At 43.1% G+C, this 20,649-nt stretch overlaps 1 protein-coding gene across 1 annotated transcript in view; it reads right to left on the bottom strand.

The window, feature by feature from the left end:
- Positions 1 to 5,077: 5,077 nt before the first annotated feature.
- Positions 5,078 to 20,649, bottom strand: part of LOC139638091 (neural cell adhesion molecule L1.1-like) — a 28,725-nt gene continuing 13,153 nt past the window's right edge. Inside the window, exons 8-28 of the mRNA XM_071512160.1 lie at positions 20,162 to 20,346; positions 19,616 to 19,747; positions 18,354 to 18,497; positions 17,702 to 17,813; positions 15,573 to 15,736; positions 14,694 to 14,853; positions 13,655 to 13,782; positions 13,452 to 13,553; positions 13,126 to 13,332; positions 12,915 to 12,985; positions 12,032 to 12,257; positions 11,438 to 11,544; positions 10,324 to 10,594; positions 9,620 to 9,742; positions 8,899 to 9,072; positions 8,463 to 8,576; positions 7,783 to 7,932; positions 6,831 to 6,962; positions 6,608 to 6,680; positions 6,205 to 6,216; positions 5,078 to 5,336 (exon numbers count right to left, since the gene is read on the bottom strand). Coding sequence (XP_071368261.1) covers positions 5,078 to 5,336; positions 6,205 to 6,216; positions 6,608 to 6,680; positions 6,831 to 6,962; positions 7,783 to 7,932; positions 8,463 to 8,576; positions 8,899 to 9,072; positions 9,620 to 9,742; positions 10,324 to 10,594; positions 11,438 to 11,544; positions 12,032 to 12,257; positions 12,915 to 12,985; positions 13,126 to 13,332; positions 13,452 to 13,553; positions 13,655 to 13,782; positions 14,694 to 14,853; positions 15,573 to 15,736; positions 17,702 to 17,813; positions 18,354 to 18,497; positions 19,616 to 19,747; positions 20,162 to 20,346 — 3,046 coding nt within the window. The remainder of the gene's footprint in view (positions 5,337 to 6,204; positions 6,217 to 6,607; positions 6,681 to 6,830; positions 6,963 to 7,782; positions 7,933 to 8,462; positions 8,577 to 8,898; positions 9,073 to 9,619; positions 9,743 to 10,323; positions 10,595 to 11,437; positions 11,545 to 12,031; positions 12,258 to 12,914; positions 12,986 to 13,125; positions 13,333 to 13,451; positions 13,554 to 13,654; positions 13,783 to 14,693; positions 14,854 to 15,572; positions 15,737 to 17,701; positions 17,814 to 18,353; positions 18,498 to 19,615; positions 19,748 to 20,161; positions 20,347 to 20,649) is intronic.

Below are 20,649 nucleotides of genomic sequence, written 5' to 3'. Positions count from 1 at the left end.
TGTTTTGTGTATGCTATGTGGATTTGAAGACACTGTGAGGTAAATGGGATTTATTTTTATAAGGCAGTAGGCGGGGGGGGGTGCAGTGATAAACACACTCAGAAATCGTTAATGACAATAATCAACAGTTGGCATCACAGATGTAAACCACACACATGCCCACACGTGCACATACAGGCCTATAGTTACTCTATCTTTCTCTCTCCCTCTCTCGCACATGTTCCCTGACTGCCCTTTTGTCATTTGTCATGCGTGTGTGTGCGGTAGAGAGAGACACACACACAAACACACAGAGGGAGGGAGGGAGGGGGAGAGAGAGAGAGAGAGAGAGAGAGAGAGAGAGAGAGAGAGAGGGAGGGAGGGAGGGGGAGAGAGAGAGAGAGAGATGTACATTACATAACTCGCATTTGAGTCCCTTGTTTGACAGACTGGACAAGGTAGTCGTCAGCAGTCATGCTGCTACTGTATAGATTATGTTTGCCTTTGTTTTTGTGTGTGTGTGCGCGCGTGTGCGTGCGTGTGTGTGTGTGTGTGTCACTCACCGTGTGGCCGCTGGAACCGGAGTATCCTCCCCGCGCCCCCCTGCGGCTCGGCCACGTCTTGCGTAATCGCCGCTCCGTTCATCCTCCAAATCTATTATTGGCTGTGAGTGTGTGTGAGTGTGTGCGTGCACACAGCGTGTCTAGTGTGTGTGCGTGCTCGCCCCGTTGCCTTGGAGCGTTGTGATGGACGCCCGGGTCGGTCGGTGTAGGCGAGCCGCAGCCTGCAAAAATAATGTTTGTCCCCCAGAATATTTCCCTCTTCCTCCTCTGCTTTCTTGGGTTTAGTATTCCGTCCACCGGCCACCCGGTCACCCACACCGACTGCGTCACGGGAGCTAGTCCGCCAGCTTTAACCCCTCACTACCGAGTTTCTCCTCTTCCCTCTTCCCGGTGCAGAACACAGTGTCTCATACATATAATTGTTTCCATCATCCGCCACGCCTCTTTGCCGGACCGGTCTGTCCTCGGGAGAGCTGCGAGGATCAATGGTACCGGATGACTCTGATGATGCGCGTTCACTTTGAAGGGGAGACTAAAAGCGAGAGAGAGAGAGAGAGAGAGAGTGTGTGTGTGTGTGTGTCTGTGAGTGAGTGAGTGAGTGAGAGAGAGAGACCGATACCATAAAAAAAAAAACTACAGTAGACTAATGCTTTAATAGAGGAATAGTATGCGAATGTCACAGCAAAACTTACCATGCAGCTAGGTCTAGCCTAATCCTGTGATGATACCATACAGTACAATGATGAAGTCACTATTGAGTACTGCAGACGCAGTATGAATCCCTATAGGAATATCATAGTATTAACATAGGAGATAAATACCATGAAGCACGTTCAGACACGCTATAAGTCAATATAGGAATATTATAGTAATACCATAAGAGAAAAATGTATCATAAAATACTGTAAGACACGCTATAAGTGCCAATAATTATATCATAGGGATATTATAGTTATAAAATAGGAGATAAAAATACCATAAAGTATGATAAGATCACTCACTATTGAGTACCACAGACACAGTATAAAGCACAATAAGTATATTATAAGACACAGCAATATTATAGGATAATGGTAGGTAGGTGGTAGGTGTATGTGTGTGTGTGTGTGTGTGAGAGAGAGAGTTACCTGCCCCACTGCATTCCACCTTTCAACACACCCCATAGCTCTCTCTCTCTTTCTCTCTCTCACACACACACACACACACACACACACACCAGGAAACAACAGCCGACACAAGCTTGTTCAGGATATGCGTAGTCCATGTTTATTTATTAGTTGACTGTGGGGGGTTAGTTTTTCAGATACAGTACAGCGCACGATGCAACAAGCAGGTACAATATCAGCACACCCCAATATACACCCTGTCACCCCCCCCCCTCCCTAACCCACCCCTCTGTATGTGTGTGTGTGTGTTGCACTCAACTCCTTACTCCCCTCCCCACCGGTCCCTCCCCCCGCCACACACACACACACCGTGGCCCCCCACCCACCTCTAGTGTAATCTCATATGTCCCTGCTAGATCCTGTGATATTGATAGGTCACTGTGTTATTGATCACATCATCACTACTGATGACAACACTGATCACATCGTCTTAACTGATAATAGCACTGTTGTTGTTGTTATTATTATCATTAGCATTATTATCATTATTTATACCTAAAGATTTTCCCTTTTTTTTTTTTTTTACAAGTTTTTATGTTGTGTTTTTTTTTTTTTCCCAGCGTGTTTATAGTTATAAAAGAAGGCTGCGACAGAGACAGACAGACAGACAGACAGACAGACAGACAGACAGGCGGACAGACGCGTGGCCGTACAGACAGTCAGCATCAGTACAAGAGCAGAGAGACAGGGGGCGGCACAGAGAGAAGCTGGGCCGGGGCCTGGGGCGCGTTCAGCAAGGCAACTGTGAAATGTTGCGCTGATAAGATGCACGCAGGACTATCTGGGTCTTTGTCAATATGCCTTCTTGTGTCCTCCATGACCCCATTTGTCTGAAGTATGATTCCAAAACAAAAGAACGAATGCGAGAACAGATAAAGATCCTGCAAGCTAACCCACAGGATCTTTAAGGGTCGGATGGTGATAGGAAACCCCAAGATTCATTGCACATCATGTCTGAGCAGCACTAAGGTCTACAGTACAGAGAGGGTTGAGTCAGCTCAGAAGGTGAAAACCTGTGTGTCTGAGTTGATGGAGCGGCATCAAGCACACAGTCCATCTCAAAGTGTAAGGATGCTTCTCTGTTCTCACGTTCCTGAGAAGTTCTCTCTCTCCAAGACAACTTGGGAAGATCGTTCTCCATAAGGACACAAGTATTGACTTTTATTGGCAAGGTGGAGGCATGGAGGAAACTGCTGCAATTCAAGTCATCAACTGTCTCTCTGCATATTCCAGTATTTTGACCTGATCTACATGACAGTGGATTAGGTTGAATTGAATATCAAAACCAGAGGCGCCACTCTCCACTCAGTGACTTCCATACCAGTGACTTGTGAGCCATTGGGGTTGTCTGATATGAGTGCAGGTAAGCTATCAGACTCCTCTCTCCAGTCCCTCTCTGCTCCACCCGCATTAAAGGAAACTACAAATCTGGGTCAAAAAATATGGGAAATCCTTCTTGGTTTGAAATCCTGCTTCAAAGTACTTTCTCTTTGTCAGATTGAGTGTGTCTGGCGCCGTGGAGCCATTATTAGCAGCACCAGCAGCGCAAACCCAGATCATCTGTCACTCCAAGGCAACAAAATAAACCCTCTTAAAGTATTTCAGTGGATTTCCAATATCGACCCATCCAGGACTGCAAAAAGACATCACGATGCGTTCAGGTGCATCTTGCTCCACTTCCATTAGAACAGCGCTGCCTCGGCGGGTTGTATAAACGTTAACATTTATGACATGACTTATTAAATAATCAATAATATCTGCTGCATCTCTAAGCGCTATATAAGGAAACTCAAGGGTGGTTGTTCTCTCTAGGATTCTAGTCTTCTCTAAAAGCCTCTGGGCTACTAAGCAACACGAGAGGAAAAGATGAACCTAACAGGAGAAGATGGCACAGGGCGGGGTCGTATGGGACAAAGGCTACAGCAGGTCAACGCAGGAGTGCATCAGTACAAAACCAAGCAGAGCAATGGATAAAAAACAAAAGAGTACAATTTGATCATCTTATAAAAGAAGCGATGAAAATAAGAAAAAATGACAATCTCAAGGTTCTATTTACATTCAGAGAACAATATGTCGGATTCTCTTTTTCGCTCTTCTCTTCCTCCTTTCTCTGTCCTCCTCTCCATCCTCCCTCCTTCTCTCCATCCATCCTCCCTCCCTCTCAGAGGGGCCCGTCAGGTTTTGCTACAGAGGACGGCCCCTCCGTGTGGTATGCACGGTCTGTGTTTATGTGTGTGTGTGTGTGTGTGTGTGCGCGCGCATAGGAGTGTCTTTCTGTTTGCAAACACATCCTGATCCTGCATTTCAGCTGCTGAGCAAATAGGAGGACAACGGCAGGGAATGGATGATTGACAGACGGATGGACAGAAAGAGGGAGGAGAGGAGGCTCGACTGGACTCTCTTAAGGCAACAGGTCTCACATCGCTGCAAGTCATGGGGCAGAGATGGAGAGCATGAACAATCACACACACACACGCACGCACACACACACATACAGAACAACAGTCGCACTTTAAACTCATATGCTAAATATCAACAAAACGATTTGTAAATGCTTTGAGGGGACATGCATCTTCGGTTTGGGAGGTTTTACATCCGCACACACATTAATAAATAGCGAAATCATTCCCAGACGCATGCACATCAACACAAATAAATAGTGCACAAACGGCATAAACAAAGAAGACAGTGGAGACTCTTGATAATGACGGCACGAAAATAAGTATGTGTTTAAAAAAAGAAATGAAGAGTCTTGCAAGACACCGTACCAAGTATATAAAAAAAGAATAAGGCTTCAACATGGTAAATGTAACAGAATGATGTTGAAATGGTCGTACAGGATGAAATCATTTTGGTCACAGACAAGATGAACGGATTTCTACTTCTCTCCCCCTTTGTCTCACCCTTCATCACATCACCCATCATCTTCCTCTCCTGTCCTCTCCCTCTCTCTCTCTTTCACTCTTATAGAAGGGTGAAGGGGTATCAGATTTTGTGTGTGTGTTTGTATATCTGTGTGTATGTGTATGTGTGTGTGTGTGTGTGTGTATGTGTATAAACTTGGAGTAGAAAAGAGACATCCTGTAAACAGCTTCACTACATAAACCTGTGGAATGTACTGAACCTCTGGTCATCAGTGTGTGTGTGTGTGTGTGTGTGTGTGTGTGTGTGTGTGTGTGTTTGTGTATAGGCGTGTGTGTGTTTGTGTGTGTGTGTGTGTGCATGTGTGTGTGTGTGTGTGTGTGTGTGTGAATCACAGGCAGTGGAGTCAGATCTTAGGAGTGGTCTGTCCCTTTGTGTCTTGTTGCAGGCAGTCAGATGGTGTGTGTGTGTGTGTGTGTGTGTGTGTGCGTGCGTGTGTGTGTGTGTCTAGCTGGGCCGGTCCAGGATGGTAGACATGGATGGAGCGATGGGGGGAGGCGGGACTGGGTTGACGGGGGAGGCGGGACCGGAGCTCTCGTTGCCGTGGGGAACGGGCCCCCGGCCACTGTACTGGCCAATGAAGGAGCCGTCCTCGTTGAACTGGATGTCCACACTGTCTCCGTACTCGGCCAGGGAGTCGTCGCTCCCCAGCTTACTTTCCACACACAGAGACGGCTGGCTGACCGAGCGCTTCTCATCTCCATCACTGAAACAAACGCCAGAAATAAAGAGCAACATCCACTTTATTAGTCAGTTACTGGCAGCATGGGAGGTGAGTTGTTTGTTTTGTAAAATGCAATAAAGTCTATCTGTCTATTCAAGAGCCAGTGTTGGGGGAAGCCACTTTGAAAGTACAGTTTTATAAGCTATCAGTTCACACGCCAAGTTACCCTCAAGAGAGCTATAGCTTTGTTAACTGAGGTTACATGTGCAATGTCATATAAAACAACACATGACCAAAAAATCAAACACTGAATAGGATGTTGACAAAATCTGTATTATATTTGAAATAAAGTGCATGTAGTGTTCACTGTGTTTCTAATGCCCACACTCTGACAGCTGCCTGCCAGAAATTAAAGTCTGGAAGTAAACTCAAACCAAATAACTTTATCCACATTTGTCATACGAAGAAGAAGAAATGTTAATTTTCTTTTTCATGTAAAGTTAATCACGCATTTTCACTCAGCCTGAACCTAAATCCAAACAAAACAACCCATTTTGATTTGTTTTAATTTAGTATTATCATTTTTTTGAACTTGCTGTTGTTTGTAAACTTAAGCAAAATGAATAAAGCTCTAAAGATCTGACTTATACAACCTTGATAATTTAAGAAGTAATTAAAAATGTTAGGGTGTTAAGGATGAAAAAATGCAATTATCTTCTTCTCTTTAATGTCAAATGTTAAAGCCTCCAAAGCCAAATACCAAAAATGGAATAAACTACTAAAAACACCACCGAAACTGATTTAGTTGAACTACCAGCAAGCTACTGCAAAACTACTCTGCAGCACTGCCAAGAACACAGGAAGCAAAGTGTGCGTGTCTAAGAGAGAAAGAGGCAGCTGAAGCACTCACCTCTCCAGGGATCTGCAGGCAAAGCATGAAGGAAAAGGAGTAAAGTGAGAAAACGAAGAAAAAAGACAGACAGGCTCAGAGAGAGCTGGGACTGTAACAGTTAGAGATATATGTTGATAGGAAGCAAACAGCCAAAAGAAGAAGAGGGAGCTGATTAAAGGTTTCATTCCAAAAGAGAAAAAAGATATTCAACATTTGAAAACATCACAATGGACAATTATTGAAGTTATTATATTGTATATCTTTGCTTATTCTAACAGTGGAAACAGCTGCGCTGGAAAAACAAGTGATGACGTGATGAAAGTGATGATGTTATAAGGTAACAATAGATATATATATTTTTGTAAGAATTGTGTGTGTGTGTGTGTGTGTGTAGAAATCACTCGTGGTGAGAGAGACACACCTGTACTCTCCAAAGGTTTCATCTTTCATCGGCCGAGCTTCAGAATCCACCTGACCGTCTTCCTTGTCTTTCACTGCAGGGGAAAAAACATGGACATCAAACTCTGGACGGTGTACTAAATAATTCACAGAGGACTGCAGTAACTCTGTGAGTATGTATGTACATGTATGTGTACATAGGTGCATATCTAAGAGTGTGTGTTTTAAGCGTGCAGCTGTGTTACCTGCATATTTGCCTCCCTTGCTGCGCTTGATGAAGCAGAGGATGAGCAGTATCAGCATCAGCAGCACGATGGCGCTGATGAGTCCAATGAACCAACCTTGGGTGGCGAACCCTCCAGCCACCTCTGACAGCTCTGAGAGGAGGGAGACAGAGAAAGACGGTCTTCAAGGAGTGCGTTCACATGCACATTGATATTCTGTTTATATTCAGGATATTCAAGCGTTCTGTTTATGAGGTAGTAGCAAGGAAGTAGCAACATCCTTTTTGTGAAAGGAAGTCATGGGGTTTATGGGAAATGTGGTCTTAATTTTGAGAAAGAGTAGCACTAATAATACTGCTGATGTGAGATAGTAGACCAAGGTAACTGGTATAATTCAGATTCAGATTCAGATTTATTTTCACCAGGTACATATACACATACAAGGAATTTAGTTTGGTAAACAATAGAGCAATAACAGTAAAGTGGCATCCAGTGCAATATACAGACACAATCAATAGACAATAGGCAATAAGCATATATTCAAGCAGGGCTATTAGCAGTTAAAAACAAGAATAGCACTAGAAATATGAATGTATAAAGTATAAAAATGTACAATACAATAAATTATATAGATTTAACATCATTATATAAATATATATGTATATCTATCTGTGTGTGTGTGTGTGTGTGTGTCTGTGTGTGTGTGTGTGTGTATGACTATCCACAGTCAGTGGGAGACTAGGAGAGTATTTATGAGTTTGACTGCCATGGGGAAAAAAACTGTTCTGATGGCGTGAGGATTTGGTCTTGATATTCATAATCATACCAAGGTATCACAATTCATTTGACAATAATATATTGATGTTTAAAAACGCCACACATAGCACCTTTAAGTTAGAATTCAACAAATGTTATAATTAAGCTAAAGACCTTCATCTACTTTGATTTTTAGACTGTGTGTGTACACAAGTACCTGGTCCTTTGGTCCATATCACATCGTCCCAGGCAGTGTCGTTGCCCTGCTTGATGGCAAGGTGGTACTCAGTTCCTGGTTGGAGGTCTGGGAGCGTATAGAAACCCTGCGTGGAGTTCACCATCTCCGACTCCGCCCACTCACCCCCGACTGCAGCAGCGGCCACACACACACACACACACACACACACACACACACACACACACACACACACACACACACAGAGATGTCGATTAGTGAAATGTGAAGAGTGTGCATCTATCATTCTTCTCTCGTCATCTCCCTCCTAATCTCTCTTCTACTCTTTCTAATCCCAGTCTTCTTCAGGTAGGAGATGTAGAAGTCCCGGATCTCGTATGTCTTTCCCTCTCTTCCACTTTGTGTTATCCACTTCCAGTCCTCTCTTCCCCCTCTCCATTGCCTTCTGTTATTTTCTCCCTTACCAGTGATTTCTACAGCTTTTCTACAGCAAGTAAATTTTCATTTCCCTAATGACTGTGTATTTAATAATTTGTAATGTCATCCCCCTGATGTCTCCCTTTCGCTTTCCACACTCCTCCCGCCATTTCTCTCTTACTGTCATTAGGCAGCGAATGTGGAAGCTGAAGTTCCCCCATCATCCTTCCCTATACTCTCCTATCTCTCCCTCCCTCCCTCTCCTCCCTCTTTCCCCCTCTCACCGCTCTTCCTCAGGTAGCGGATGCGGAAGACGTGGTTCCTGTATCGTTCTCCTGGCACCCAGGTCAAGTTGATGGATGTTTCTGCAGAGACCGTGGAAATGTTGATTGGAAGACCTGGAGGGAGAGAAAGACCGGCAGAGGTATTGGAGGGAGGAAGGGAAAGAGAGACATGTAGAAAAAGAATGAGTGGATAGAGCGGGGAGTTGGAAAGTGATGCATAGAAATGACAGGAGAGAGGAATCCACTATGTCCAATATGTTTTGGAGATACAAGGTTTTGACCCAAGAGTAGTGAAATGTTCTTTGCCTGTACATCTATGAGATTTGCCACTTGATTCTGCAGTCTTGATAAGCAATGAATTACAGCATGCATTTGAATCTGAAGAAGAATAATAGAGGAAAATTGCAATAATAATACTATTAGGAAATCAAAACACCTCCGTCCAGCAAGGTGGCGCCCCTCCGTGAGATGGGCGGTCCCTCCCCGGCGGCGGTGCGGGCCGTCACTTTGAAGATGTAGTGGCTGTGGGGGTCCAGGTAGTCCCACACATGGTAAGTCACGCTCGGTTCTACTTGCTTCATCTCCACCTGGCTGACTCCGCTCTCCACCTCTATGGATGGAACACACACAGAATGAAAAAAAAGGGCTTTTTCAAGTCCCCAGATTTTTTAACAATCCCGCCCCTCCATCCCTCCCATCAAACAAAACCGCCTTTCTCTCCCTGACTGATATCCCATGGGTTTAGACTTTTCAATGATCCCTCACTGCGTTATGTCCCGCCCCAATATCCTGTTTCAGCAGGCAATACATCAAATCAAGGAAGAAGCTGCCATTTCATGGGGTCTTCAATGTCTCAGCAATCCTCTGTGGCATTTCTGTCGCAGCCTTTTTGTGTCCATCCAGAGGTTGGACTCTGAAGTGGTGCATGCTATCAGCTGATTGGCTATCAGCTGTCCCACCTAAACAGCACATCAGCTGATCAGTATCAGGTGGGGGATATAATAATTTTTCAAGGATGATGGTGGCCATGTAAATCAGCTTCTTCCCGTTTGAAAAACAGAGTTAATAAGCAAGATGCATTTAACAGTTTGCTTTTATGAGGAGGATGCCATCAGCCTTTATCCCACCTTAAACTGCCCCTAGACTCTCTTACGCACCCTGTTGGTACTGCAGAATGTATCCCAGCAGTTTTCCATTGGTTTGGATTGGAGGGGTCCAGTAGAGAGCCAGCTCCCTCTCCGATGGACTCTCAAACCTCAGGGATGCAGGAGGGCCGGGGGCTACACACACACACACACACACACACACACACACACACACACACACACACACACACACACACAGTGTCACAGGCATAGACCATTAGCATGTCTGATAAAGGCATTCAGATGTAATGAGCTTCAATTATGTTGTGATGAGTTTTGCTACCTTCAAATGCCCCTGGTAAGATCCTATGTCCAGATATGGATGTCGTAAATATGATTTGCTGCATGTTTCAACTGCTTTATATGGGATAATGGGATATAATAATAACAAAATCGATCCTTTTATTTTAGAAATCAAGTGGCACAGAGCTACTGCTAAATTACCGAATTAATTACCTCTGGCGAGAAAAAAAAACGGCTTGCGGCCAACAAAACTGGCATTTAGTCGGCACAATGCTTAATCTGAGTCTGAGTCAATCTGAGCATGAAATTAAGATCCTTGATGTTCTTTCCGACAGCATTTGAAGGCAGCACTTGAAATTCTACATTTAAGGACATCTTGTAGAATAGAATCCAAATCTATGTAACCAAATACAGCTGATATTGTAACAATATGGTAAACATAAAACAAAATGTAGCTTTTCATTTCCTCTCACCTCCTTCTGGTGTGCTGAAGTGCTGCGGTGGGGAGTAAGGCCCCTCCCCCTTGCTGTTGAAGGCAGTGACGGACAGCTCATACCGCGAATACAGACGCAGCCCTGTGACTTCCTCCGAGTTCTTCATGCCATGGACCACCACCACCTTCCTCTCCTCCTCCCTCTCCATCCCTCGCTCCACTCCTTCCCTCTCTCTCTCCTCCTCATGGTGCGGTTTTTCGAGGGCCCTACGGCCCCGCCCCCCCTGCGGACCCAGCCTCCTTATGTCGATCTGATCCACGACAGCAGAGACAGAGGACAGACAGGGAGGCAGAGGGAAAGGTGGGAAGAAAGTGTTGAACATACAGGTGAGAAATTATGTGATTATATTTGTGACATTAATTATTAAATTAATTAATGTCACAAAATTAAGATGTAGTTCAACCAATAGTTTAACCATGAATTCCCAGTGGTGGAGAAAGTACTCAAATCCTATACTAAGTACTAAGTAGCAAACAGTAGTAATACCATAATGGAAAAAATATCTCATTAAAAGTAAAGTTCTGCGTTCAAAAGCTTAAGTAAAAGTATATAAGTATTAGCAGTATAAAATGTACTTAAGTATCAAAAGTAAAAGTACTCACTCTGAAGAACGGTCCCTTTCAGGGTGTTAAATTATTGATGCGTTAGCCTATAATAAATGTTGTAGGTCTAACAACTCCATGTACTGTTGGAGAGTTTAAACTAACAATGCAACATATGTTATGAGCTTAGCCTTAGCCTATGTTTTGCATGTAAAACCTTATTGTGCAAAGTAACTAGTAACTCCGACCGTCAGATAAATCTAGAGGAGTAAAAAGTACAATATTTCCCTCTGAAATGTAGTAAAAGTATAAAGTCTCACAAAATGGAAATACTCAAGTGAAATGCCAATACCTCAAAATTGTACTTAAGTGCAGTACTTGAGTAAATGTACTTCCAGAGGTGGAACTTATGTTCCACCTCTGCCTGGCATTGCAGGATTCATTGACTTTCATGATATTGGTCACTTTCAAAAATCCAGAGCTACACAGCACAGCCGCCTTTTCTCTCTGTAATCTTGAGGGTCTGTCATTGAGTTACTAATCATTGTTACCTTGTATCCCAGTAGCAGACCCTGGACTCTCTGGGGAGGGTCCCACCTCACTCTGACGGTGCTGTTCATCACAGTTACTTCCACCCCACCCGGAGCCTCCAGGGGCACTGAGGGAGGGAGGATGAGACAGGAGAGAGGGGGGTGTGTGAGGGGTGGATGATGAAGAGAGAGGAAAGGAGGGAGAGAACAGGAAAAAAAAGTCGTCATACATCAACCATACAGAAAGAATCAAGCAAATGAGCAAATTTTCAACAAAAGATTTCTCTTATATAATGTACTATTTTAATTTAAACCAAGGAATATGTTGCTATTATTTGTATGCAAAGGCGTATCTGTGTGCATTATTTGCTTTAAAATGATCTCACAGTTCCTCTGTGTTGCCTCTCTATGGGTGCCATTTTGCATCCCTCTTAATAAGCATTTGAATTTCGAGTACAACATATTTTATTGTGCTTTTATGTGTTTTTATAGATTTATTGTGTTTTTATTGTGTATTTTTACTGCAAACCAAATTTCCCTTACAGGGACAATAAAGTTTGAATGAATGAATGAATGAACGAGGTTAATGGCAGAAAACAGCCGTATCAGACGTACCGTCCTCTCCGGAGTAGCCGATCTCTGGGATTGGCGCAGGTCCTTCTCCCAGCGAGTTGACAGCCTGGACCTTGATCTCAAACGGTGTGTAGGTTCCCGTCCCGTTCACCAAGAAGGGCGGAGCCTTGGCGTAGCTGTGCATCCAGCGTGAACTGCTCCCCTCCGCGTCCCGCCATGACACCTTGTACTGGAAGTCTTGTCCGTTATGCAAGTGCTTGCCCATCTCCTGCACAGACACACAGGAATGTTACATGAATTTGGATTAAACTTAGCACACTCGTGCACGTGCACACAAGAGAATATGTGTACGTATCAGAGGTGTGACCAAGTCAACTTTGCTCGAGTCCCAAGTCAGTCTCAAATCTCAAGACCCAAATTTGTAAATGTACATTACCAAAACAAGTCTCAAGTCTAAATGTAGAACACCAAATCAAGTCAGAACAAATCAAGAGTGCAGTATCAATTTAATATCTTTAAGAAAACAAAATATGTACTTTTCAATGCAATATCGTTTTAATATTATAAAAGCTTAGTAAGTCGAGTTTGATTTCTATAATCATTTTCAGCTTCAGTAAATTCAATCATTCCATACAAATTTAAAAAACAGAATTTAAATTCAGTCGTCTGGTGGAACAAATCTCATCACTTTCAATCTAAGTCATTTACACAACACAACACAAGATCTTTTGTCAAGACTTAAGAAACCTTTCAAGTCATCAAAGTACAAGTCAAAGTCAAGTCCCAAGTCACCAGAACCCAAGTCAAGTCAAGTCTCAAGCAATTCAAATTGTGACTCGAGTCTGACTCAAGTCACAATTTGAAGTCATGTAACTTGAGTCCCCATCTCTGGTAGGTACAAATGCACACAAAGAGAAATACTCACATCCCATGTGATGATCAGAGTCCCTGGGTCTGTAGAGTCACTATGCACACCAGTGGGGTTACTGTCAGGAACTAGAGAGAAAGAGACAGAGAAGAAGAATGAGAGTTGGGTAAGATTGAGAATATCCTAAAATAAAGACGACAGATATTAAACAGGACAAAATAAGAAAGGGAATCAAATAAAATTAGGACTTGTAAAGAGTCACTCTCACCAGCAGGTGGCGTGCTGTGGGAGACGGAGTGCTGGCTGGGGTTGCTGTGGCCCACTTCGTTGACCCCGATGACCTGGAAGCGGTAGGTGGAGTAGGGCTGGAGGGTCAGCTCCAGGTGATTGACCTCTCCAGAGACCCGCTTCCACTCCACCCACCTCCACTTCCCTTCCTCTGAGTGCTGCTCCTCTCTCCCCTCCACGATGAACTCTGACAGAGGGAGAGAGAGACCATGATGAAACTACACTTTGACCAGGTGAATCCATCAACAGAAATTAGGAGACAAGCATGGAGATATTATGTGGTGTGTGCGTGTGTGTGTTCAGTACCTATGATGGCGCTGTTGTGTGAGCGTCCTGGGATCCAGCTGAGGGTGAGGCTGTGGTCCTGAACATCAGACAGAGACAGAGCCTTGGGAGGGTCCGGGGGCGCTGGGGGTTGAACACAAGATGATTAGTGGTAGAACATAAACACACAAAATGTCACACACACATACACATCCCTCACACACATAAACACACCTGCTACATACCTACTACAATGATGGAGCCGCTGGCCTCTACATAGTCCAGCTCAGTGATCACCTCACAGGAATAATGCCCAGTATCGTCTGATTGGACGTCGGTCACTTTGAGGGTGCTGTTCTCAAAGATAGTGTACCTAGACACACACACAAAAAACCCAAGTGTGGGACAGATAGTTTGACTGATAGACAGACCAATGTTACTTTATGGAGTTTACTGTGGGGCCAGGCTACATCATTTTGTAATTTTGTGTAATTGTAATCACAAAAACTATGTTTGAGCATGTATAAGTAGCAGCAAGGTGCTCATTCAGTATCATAATATACAGTGTTGGGGAAGCTACTGAAAGTGCAGTTTTACAAGATACTACTTACATCACATAGGAAAAAGTCGAACTACAGTAGAGGTACCCTCAAGATAAATACAGTATAGTTACATAGAAAAACTAGTTCAAACTACTTTGTAAAAATGATCATATCTAGAAAAAAAAAAGTGTTTTATTTGAAATAAAGTGCAAGTATTCTAACTGTGTATGGACACACTGGAGTTGGACAAACCAAATAATCTGGGTTCATCACAGGTAGAAGAAATGTTAACCTTCTGTTGAATGAAACCTTAAATAAACAAAGGGCTCTTTGCAAAATTGGACAGATATGACTTGACAATTAAAGTAAATAAAACAAAAGATAGAAGGATTAAAAAATGCAATTCCTTCTGTTAGTAGTTAATAGTTGCTAATGATGCAGGATTCACTCTGAATTCACTGAAAAAAAGTAATTAACTACTAAAACTGCAATACCAACACTGAAGATATAACTTACGGTGCTGAACTATCTTGCAATTTTCCCACCATCACCTTGTGAAATTTAAAGTAGTACATCCACTTCAGCAGGACAGTTCAACAGGGTTAGGGTTAGATAACCTCTTAGATAACCTGATAACCTCAACAGGTTATCATTTGATATTATAATGTGCCATAGCAATGCCTTTGCCAAATCACATGCAGAACCCTGCTGGGGCATTTGAAACATCTCAGTGTGTGTTTACTTGTCATTGGGTGGCAATTCCTGGAGTTTGGAACCGTCTTTCTTCCAGACAATCTGGGGTTCGAGCAGCTGGGGGTCTTTGTAGAAGTGACAGTCCAGCAGAGCGCTGGTTCCTCTGAGCAGCCGCACATGCTGCGGGCCGACCAGCATCACCGTTCGGTCTGAGGGGGAACAGAGAAAGACAGGAGAGGTCACAGTGTGTGGGTGTGTCGGTGTGATCGCTGGATCAAGTGCACCATAGGGTTACACCGATATATCAGCAATACAATTTTATTTTCTTTACACATTACATTTATTCATTTAATTGGAATTTGGAAATGAACTCTTCATTTAAAGGCAGTAATGTATCCCCCAGTTTCCCCTGCCATTGAATAGGTGCGGTGGGTCATCTTCCCATAAAGAGCTGCTAACATATATCATTAGTACAGATTTCAATGGAGAGTTTTAGTGTCACACGATCATCTAAATTCTGTTTCAGAGGCTTTTCTACTGTGACAAAGATGAAATTCAGTGGGAAACAGAATCTCTGTCCATTTTTTGGAATGGAAATGGTCAAATTTTAAAATATTGAGTATCAACACAAAATATCATCTATCTGCAGCTTCTGTTCGTTATTGGCCTTCAAATACCCATATCGGTCAAAGCCCAACTGCACAAGCATCTCTTTGCATTATTTAATGGCTTCTGTACAATCCTCAAGCCATAACCTGTAGTTTCCAGTTTCAGGAATGAGGAAAGTCTGATTTAGATCAGGTTAGAGCACTAAACCTGAAACCTGAAATTCTTTTCTGCAGGCAGGGGGGTCCATCCCGCCTGTGTGTGTGTGTTGAGTGTGTGCTAAGTGTGCGTGTTGAGTGTGTGCTGAATGTGCGCTACTCACTGAGGACCTCCAGGTGAGCGGTGATGGAGATGTTGGTGTGGTCTGTGACAGTGCAGGTATACGCCCCGCTGTCGTCGCGACTGGCGTTGGACAGCTTTATCGTCCCATTGGTCAGCAGGGAGACACGGGGGTCTGACAGCAGGGGATCCATGTCCTCGCCCTCCCTGAAGGGAACACACACACATACACACACACACACACAAAGTGACCGCAACCATATTGATCAATAGATAAATTAATACCATACACCAAGGCAATAGCAGTAACTCCAGCTGCTTCGATCAATCAAAGTGTGTTCCCTGGCTAATCAGTGAACGGATGATAGATAGAAGACGGATCGATTAATAGAGTGCCAGAGAGAGGAGGGAGAAAAGCAATATCCTTTTGAACACGATGGAACGTGGCCATAATGTACAAGGCCTGGAAAATGTACTGTTCACATTGCCTCTCATTCATGAAGCTTACTTGAGAGTATACACAGATAAATGGAGTTTCCACAAGAACTTAATCTCTATGAGTAAACCCATCTCTCTAACTGCTATTGTTTTCCAGAGACAGAGCTTAGACCTAAAGTCAGGTTACCAGAAGATCATGGAATTAATTTGGAGAATCAGCTGATGCTTTTTGACCTGACAATTCTGGTTTTATATGAAGCTACTAGCAATATATAACATTGCTAGTCGCATCAAGTTATTACTGACAGTATATCCACCTCCTGGCCACAGTCAGGATATATACAGGTTTCAGAAAGGCAACATTTTTCCAAATGAACAAAGCTAATTAAAGTTTAAACCCTAAATGGGCAGAATATGAAAAAGGACAACATGAAATTAATTTATTTTAATTAAGGGCCAGGAAATCCAGCTGTGTTTTGTAATACAGATACAATGATAAAAAAAAAAACCCCCACTGCAAACCCTGTTCTACATTGATCTACACATGCAGTGCAAATAAACTTGTCAATGCATGGTGAAAAAAGTAAGACATCTAATAAGTGTATTCATCACATTTTAATACTTTTTAAGACCTTAAATTTAGATAATTTATTTGAAGACTTTTTCAGACTTTTTAAGAATCTGCAGATACCCCGCACAGTATTTCACCTTCCGCAACTACTACTCAAACACCCCTCTCACCGCTCACTTCTCAACAAATGTTATGCACATTTGCAAAGCCATAACAGAACTGAACATATATGGTGACTTCTCATATTAGAATTAAGCAGTTTTGCTCCAAAATGAGACATACAAACATTTAAAAGTTGCCATTTGATGTGACACATACCTTTAAAAAAGAGCAAAATGAAAAGAAGTAATGGTGCTTTTTAAAGGGCAGTAGTTAACTTGAGTCCTTGACAATGTGATATCCCTTTTATCAACTGGATCCTCCGTGTTTTACAGATACTGACTGATGATCTTTGGGTACAGTGATGTTTTGTTTTTTTTTCGTTTTTTTTTTTTACCAAAATCGATACTGCATTTTACAATAGATTGCCAATTGTTCAGTCCTGATATACATGCATTTACAACACTCCTTGTGAGAGAAGAGCATATTCACACACTCACGTAAGTCCTAGTGGGTTTGATAATAAGACGAGGCATGTATGTAACCACTGAGTGAGCTAACTGAAGCTATAAGCCCCATGTCTCTCTGTGGTCGGGTCCTGCATGGGACACCAGACCTACAGAATGCCATCTGCTACTGCAACCAATGGAGGGCGCTGTTTCATTGAGAGTAAAGACCAGTGGTTACTAATGCATAGTGGTTGCTGGAACAGAAGTGCTGATTTGGGGTCATATAACCAGGAAATTTAAAATGATTTATGAGGATAAATTAATTCTAATCAGTACTCCACCCCCAACGTCATGTGAGCTCAGACCAGAGGCACAAGAGATGGATGGGTTTTTTTTAGCATCTAAGAAAATTAAATACTAAATTAAACCTACTAAGATGCCCGCAAGCCATCAGAAAAATGTTCAAATTGCAGAACGTGGCAACAGATGTAGCTGCTGAATTATGGATTGAGATTGCACACAGCATTCTATTTCGCAGAGAGTAGACTGCGGTATGAGCTTTCAGACGCCGCCTTGGGCTCAGACTGGGTGTGTGTGTTTGTGTACGTGTCTCACCATGTGACGTGTGGTCGTGGGGAGCCAAAGGTCGCACAGTCCAGCCCGATGTCTCTACCCTCAACGACCCGATACACCACTCCATCAGAGGACAGGATCTGAGGAGGGAGCTCTGATGGAGAGAGAGAGAGAGACAGAGAGAGAGAGAGAGAGAGAGAGAGAGAGAGAGAGGAAATAAAGGATAACAGCAACATTGTTGTTTTTAGCTGTACACAGTCTCACCATGTTCTTTTTGTGTCATATTTCATGTAAACTTTACCAATCTATACAATCATTCTTATTTACTCACTTCTGAGATAATGCTAGCGGCCTAATATCACTCATCGTAGTGTCAATGGGGCAACATAAGGCCAATCTCATAAATTCTCTGCATAGGCTATTCCTTTAAGATACAATAAAAAGGAGTATCTATATATTCAAGAAAGTAGACTACTTGTGTTACACATCAGAATGGTTTTGATGTAAGAAGATATAAGATGCAATGTTGTTTGCAAGGGTGTCACTTTCAGTCCCAGTCAAAATTCAGATCCTGAAAACCATTTGCCATGAGAAGGTCATCATTGCCACTCTATAGACAGTGAATCCTCCATCATCTGCACGTCCTGCTTGAAAGGATTGTGTAGAAACTGCAGTGTGTGCACTGAGTGCATACCGATGACATAGATGTAGGTGTTGATGAGGATGTTGCCATGCTTGTTGGTGGCCTCACACTGGTACACCGCGGTGTCGGCGAATTCAACGTCCCTCAGTATCAACACGCCGCCCGATACGCTCCGACGAGGGTCCTCATCCACTCCTACAGGGAAGACAGGAGGTAGGAAATGGGCAGAGAGAGGTGGAAGAATGGTATGAGAGGAGGAGGAGGAGGGGGAAGAAGGAGGGAGACAAATGGGGTGAAGGGGTGGAAAGAAATGAGACCAACATGCCAGTATTGTCAGTTTGTCAAACAGAAGCGGAGCCCGGCAACCCTTTATAAGTTGACAAACTGGGGCTACAAAGCAATGTTTAACCAAGATGTTGTCCGCCAACAGATAGAGCAGCAGCTGTTACAGGTCCTGAACTTTTCTGTTTCTCTCTCATCAGTGTCTGTGGAATTTTAAGCAGCTGTGCTTCTTGAAGGTAATTTTTAACTTTGGCTCCACCTCATCCCTGTTTTGGTTGCAGGCATAGCTTCAGTGTAGGCTGCAATGCTAAAAATGATTTTCATTAGATACTTTATCATCAAAAAGCATTGTACTTTAAACAGTAGGACTACAGTTCTTTGTGTCTTGAGGGAAAAGTAGCAAAATACTACTGCTACATTAGGAGAGAACAATGGTTTCTCTTTCTCTCTGAGAAGCACTCAGGACAGACGAGGACGTTGGCCAATCCATCTCAAGAAAAGTATCCTGGCAAATTCATCTATGCTTAAGAGACTCTCAGTTATAGTGGGCAGTTAGTGGACCGCCTGGAAGAGCCAGGAAATGGACGCTCCTTTTCCCTGAAATCCATCTGTGGTTGTTAAGCTCCATGTTGATTATAATGATACAGTCAAACTTGAAGTGGAACAAAGGAAAGAAACACTGAAAAATGCATTGGACAATTAAAAAATATTGAGGGCTCAGAGAATAGTTTACGTAATTTAGACAAGTAGATTTTGACAAGAAGGTGAGCAAAATACTTTAACAGTTTAAATCTTTGACATTCAGTTACTACATTTCATATAGTAACATATATTCATATATATCACAAATTTGATATATATATAACTCTTTTTCTGCTCAGACGCCAATAAGCTGGTCAGTACAACACAAAAAGCTAGACGGACTATATTTCAGTTTTGGGTTCTGGAGATTTGAAAATCCTAAAGGGAGTGATGGAAGTGAATCTAAAAATAGTGTAATTTCTAATTATCTGTATAATTATGTGCAGTACCTGTGATGGGTTCACCGTTGATGCTCCAGGTGATGGTGGGGGTCGGGATGCCCTCAGCCTGGCAGTCCAGACGCACAGTTTCCCCGGGGGCGTACAGCAGGTTCTGGGGCTCCTTCACCCAGTAGGGCTCCGCTACACACACACACACACACAAAACAAAAAAATTGTCATCTACAATTACTTCTACAGCTAGAAAGCGCTTTACAAAGGTGCAAAAAAGAAAAAAACAAAAACCTGATAAAATCCACAATATCTATGAAATCACTCTTATAAATTTATCTTAGAAATTTAGCTCTATTGCGCACTCTTCCTGTTTTGTGCCATAAAGCAATCCAGCAGATTTCCCACCAAATCTGACCCTTCAACGCACAATGTAAAGCGCAGTGTAGAGGCCGGTAGAGGCTGACAATCTTCTAGTTTGTTTATGATAATTATACTAATGTCTCAGAACTAATGTGATAATGATTTATTGATGTTCAAACGATGCACGTAGCGTTTTTGACAAGACCAATCGTGTACTGTGTTTATAACCCATGTGTCCAGTACCTTCCACAGTGACAGTAAAGAAGTGTGCGGTGGAGCCCTGGGTGTTGCTGGCTCTACACTCGTACTCCCCGTCGTCCTCCTGGCTGATGCTCTCGAAGTGAAGCCTGCGGTCGTAGTTCTCCACCTTCCCGCTCGTCTCGTCCAGGTTGCCGTCCTTCTTCTTCCACTCCACCTTCGGAGTGGGTCTGGAGAGACAGAGAGATGAGAGGGGAAGATGGGAAGAGTGGAAGGACAGAGAAAGGGAGGAACACAGAAACACAGAAAATCAGAGAGACGGTAAGACAGAATTGAATATGGAGGGAAGGAGATGGATCGACATACGGAGGAAATTAGAGTGAAACAAATGAAGAGAGGTGAAGCGTCAGGACGACAAACACAGATGAATGAGCATGATCTTGCTAATGATGGAATATCCTATCTCATCGCTGTGGCAAAATTATGATGAGACTCCATTTATCGCCATGGAGACGGAGCACTCTCTCTCCCAG

The sequence above is a fragment of the Centroberyx affinis genome, unplaced genomic scaffold (genome assembly GCF_046629955.1).
Source record: "Centroberyx affinis isolate AG114_WGS23_722 - 3 ecotype Tasmania unplaced genomic scaffold, CSIRO-AGI_Caff_v1 ptg000024l_1, whole genome shotgun sequence".
Classification (NCBI taxonomy): domain Eukaryota; kingdom Metazoa; phylum Chordata; class Actinopteri; order Beryciformes; family Berycidae; genus Centroberyx; species Centroberyx affinis.
The sequence above is the reverse complement of the archived record's forward strand: the minus strand, read 5'-3'. Positions and strand labels throughout refer to the sequence as shown.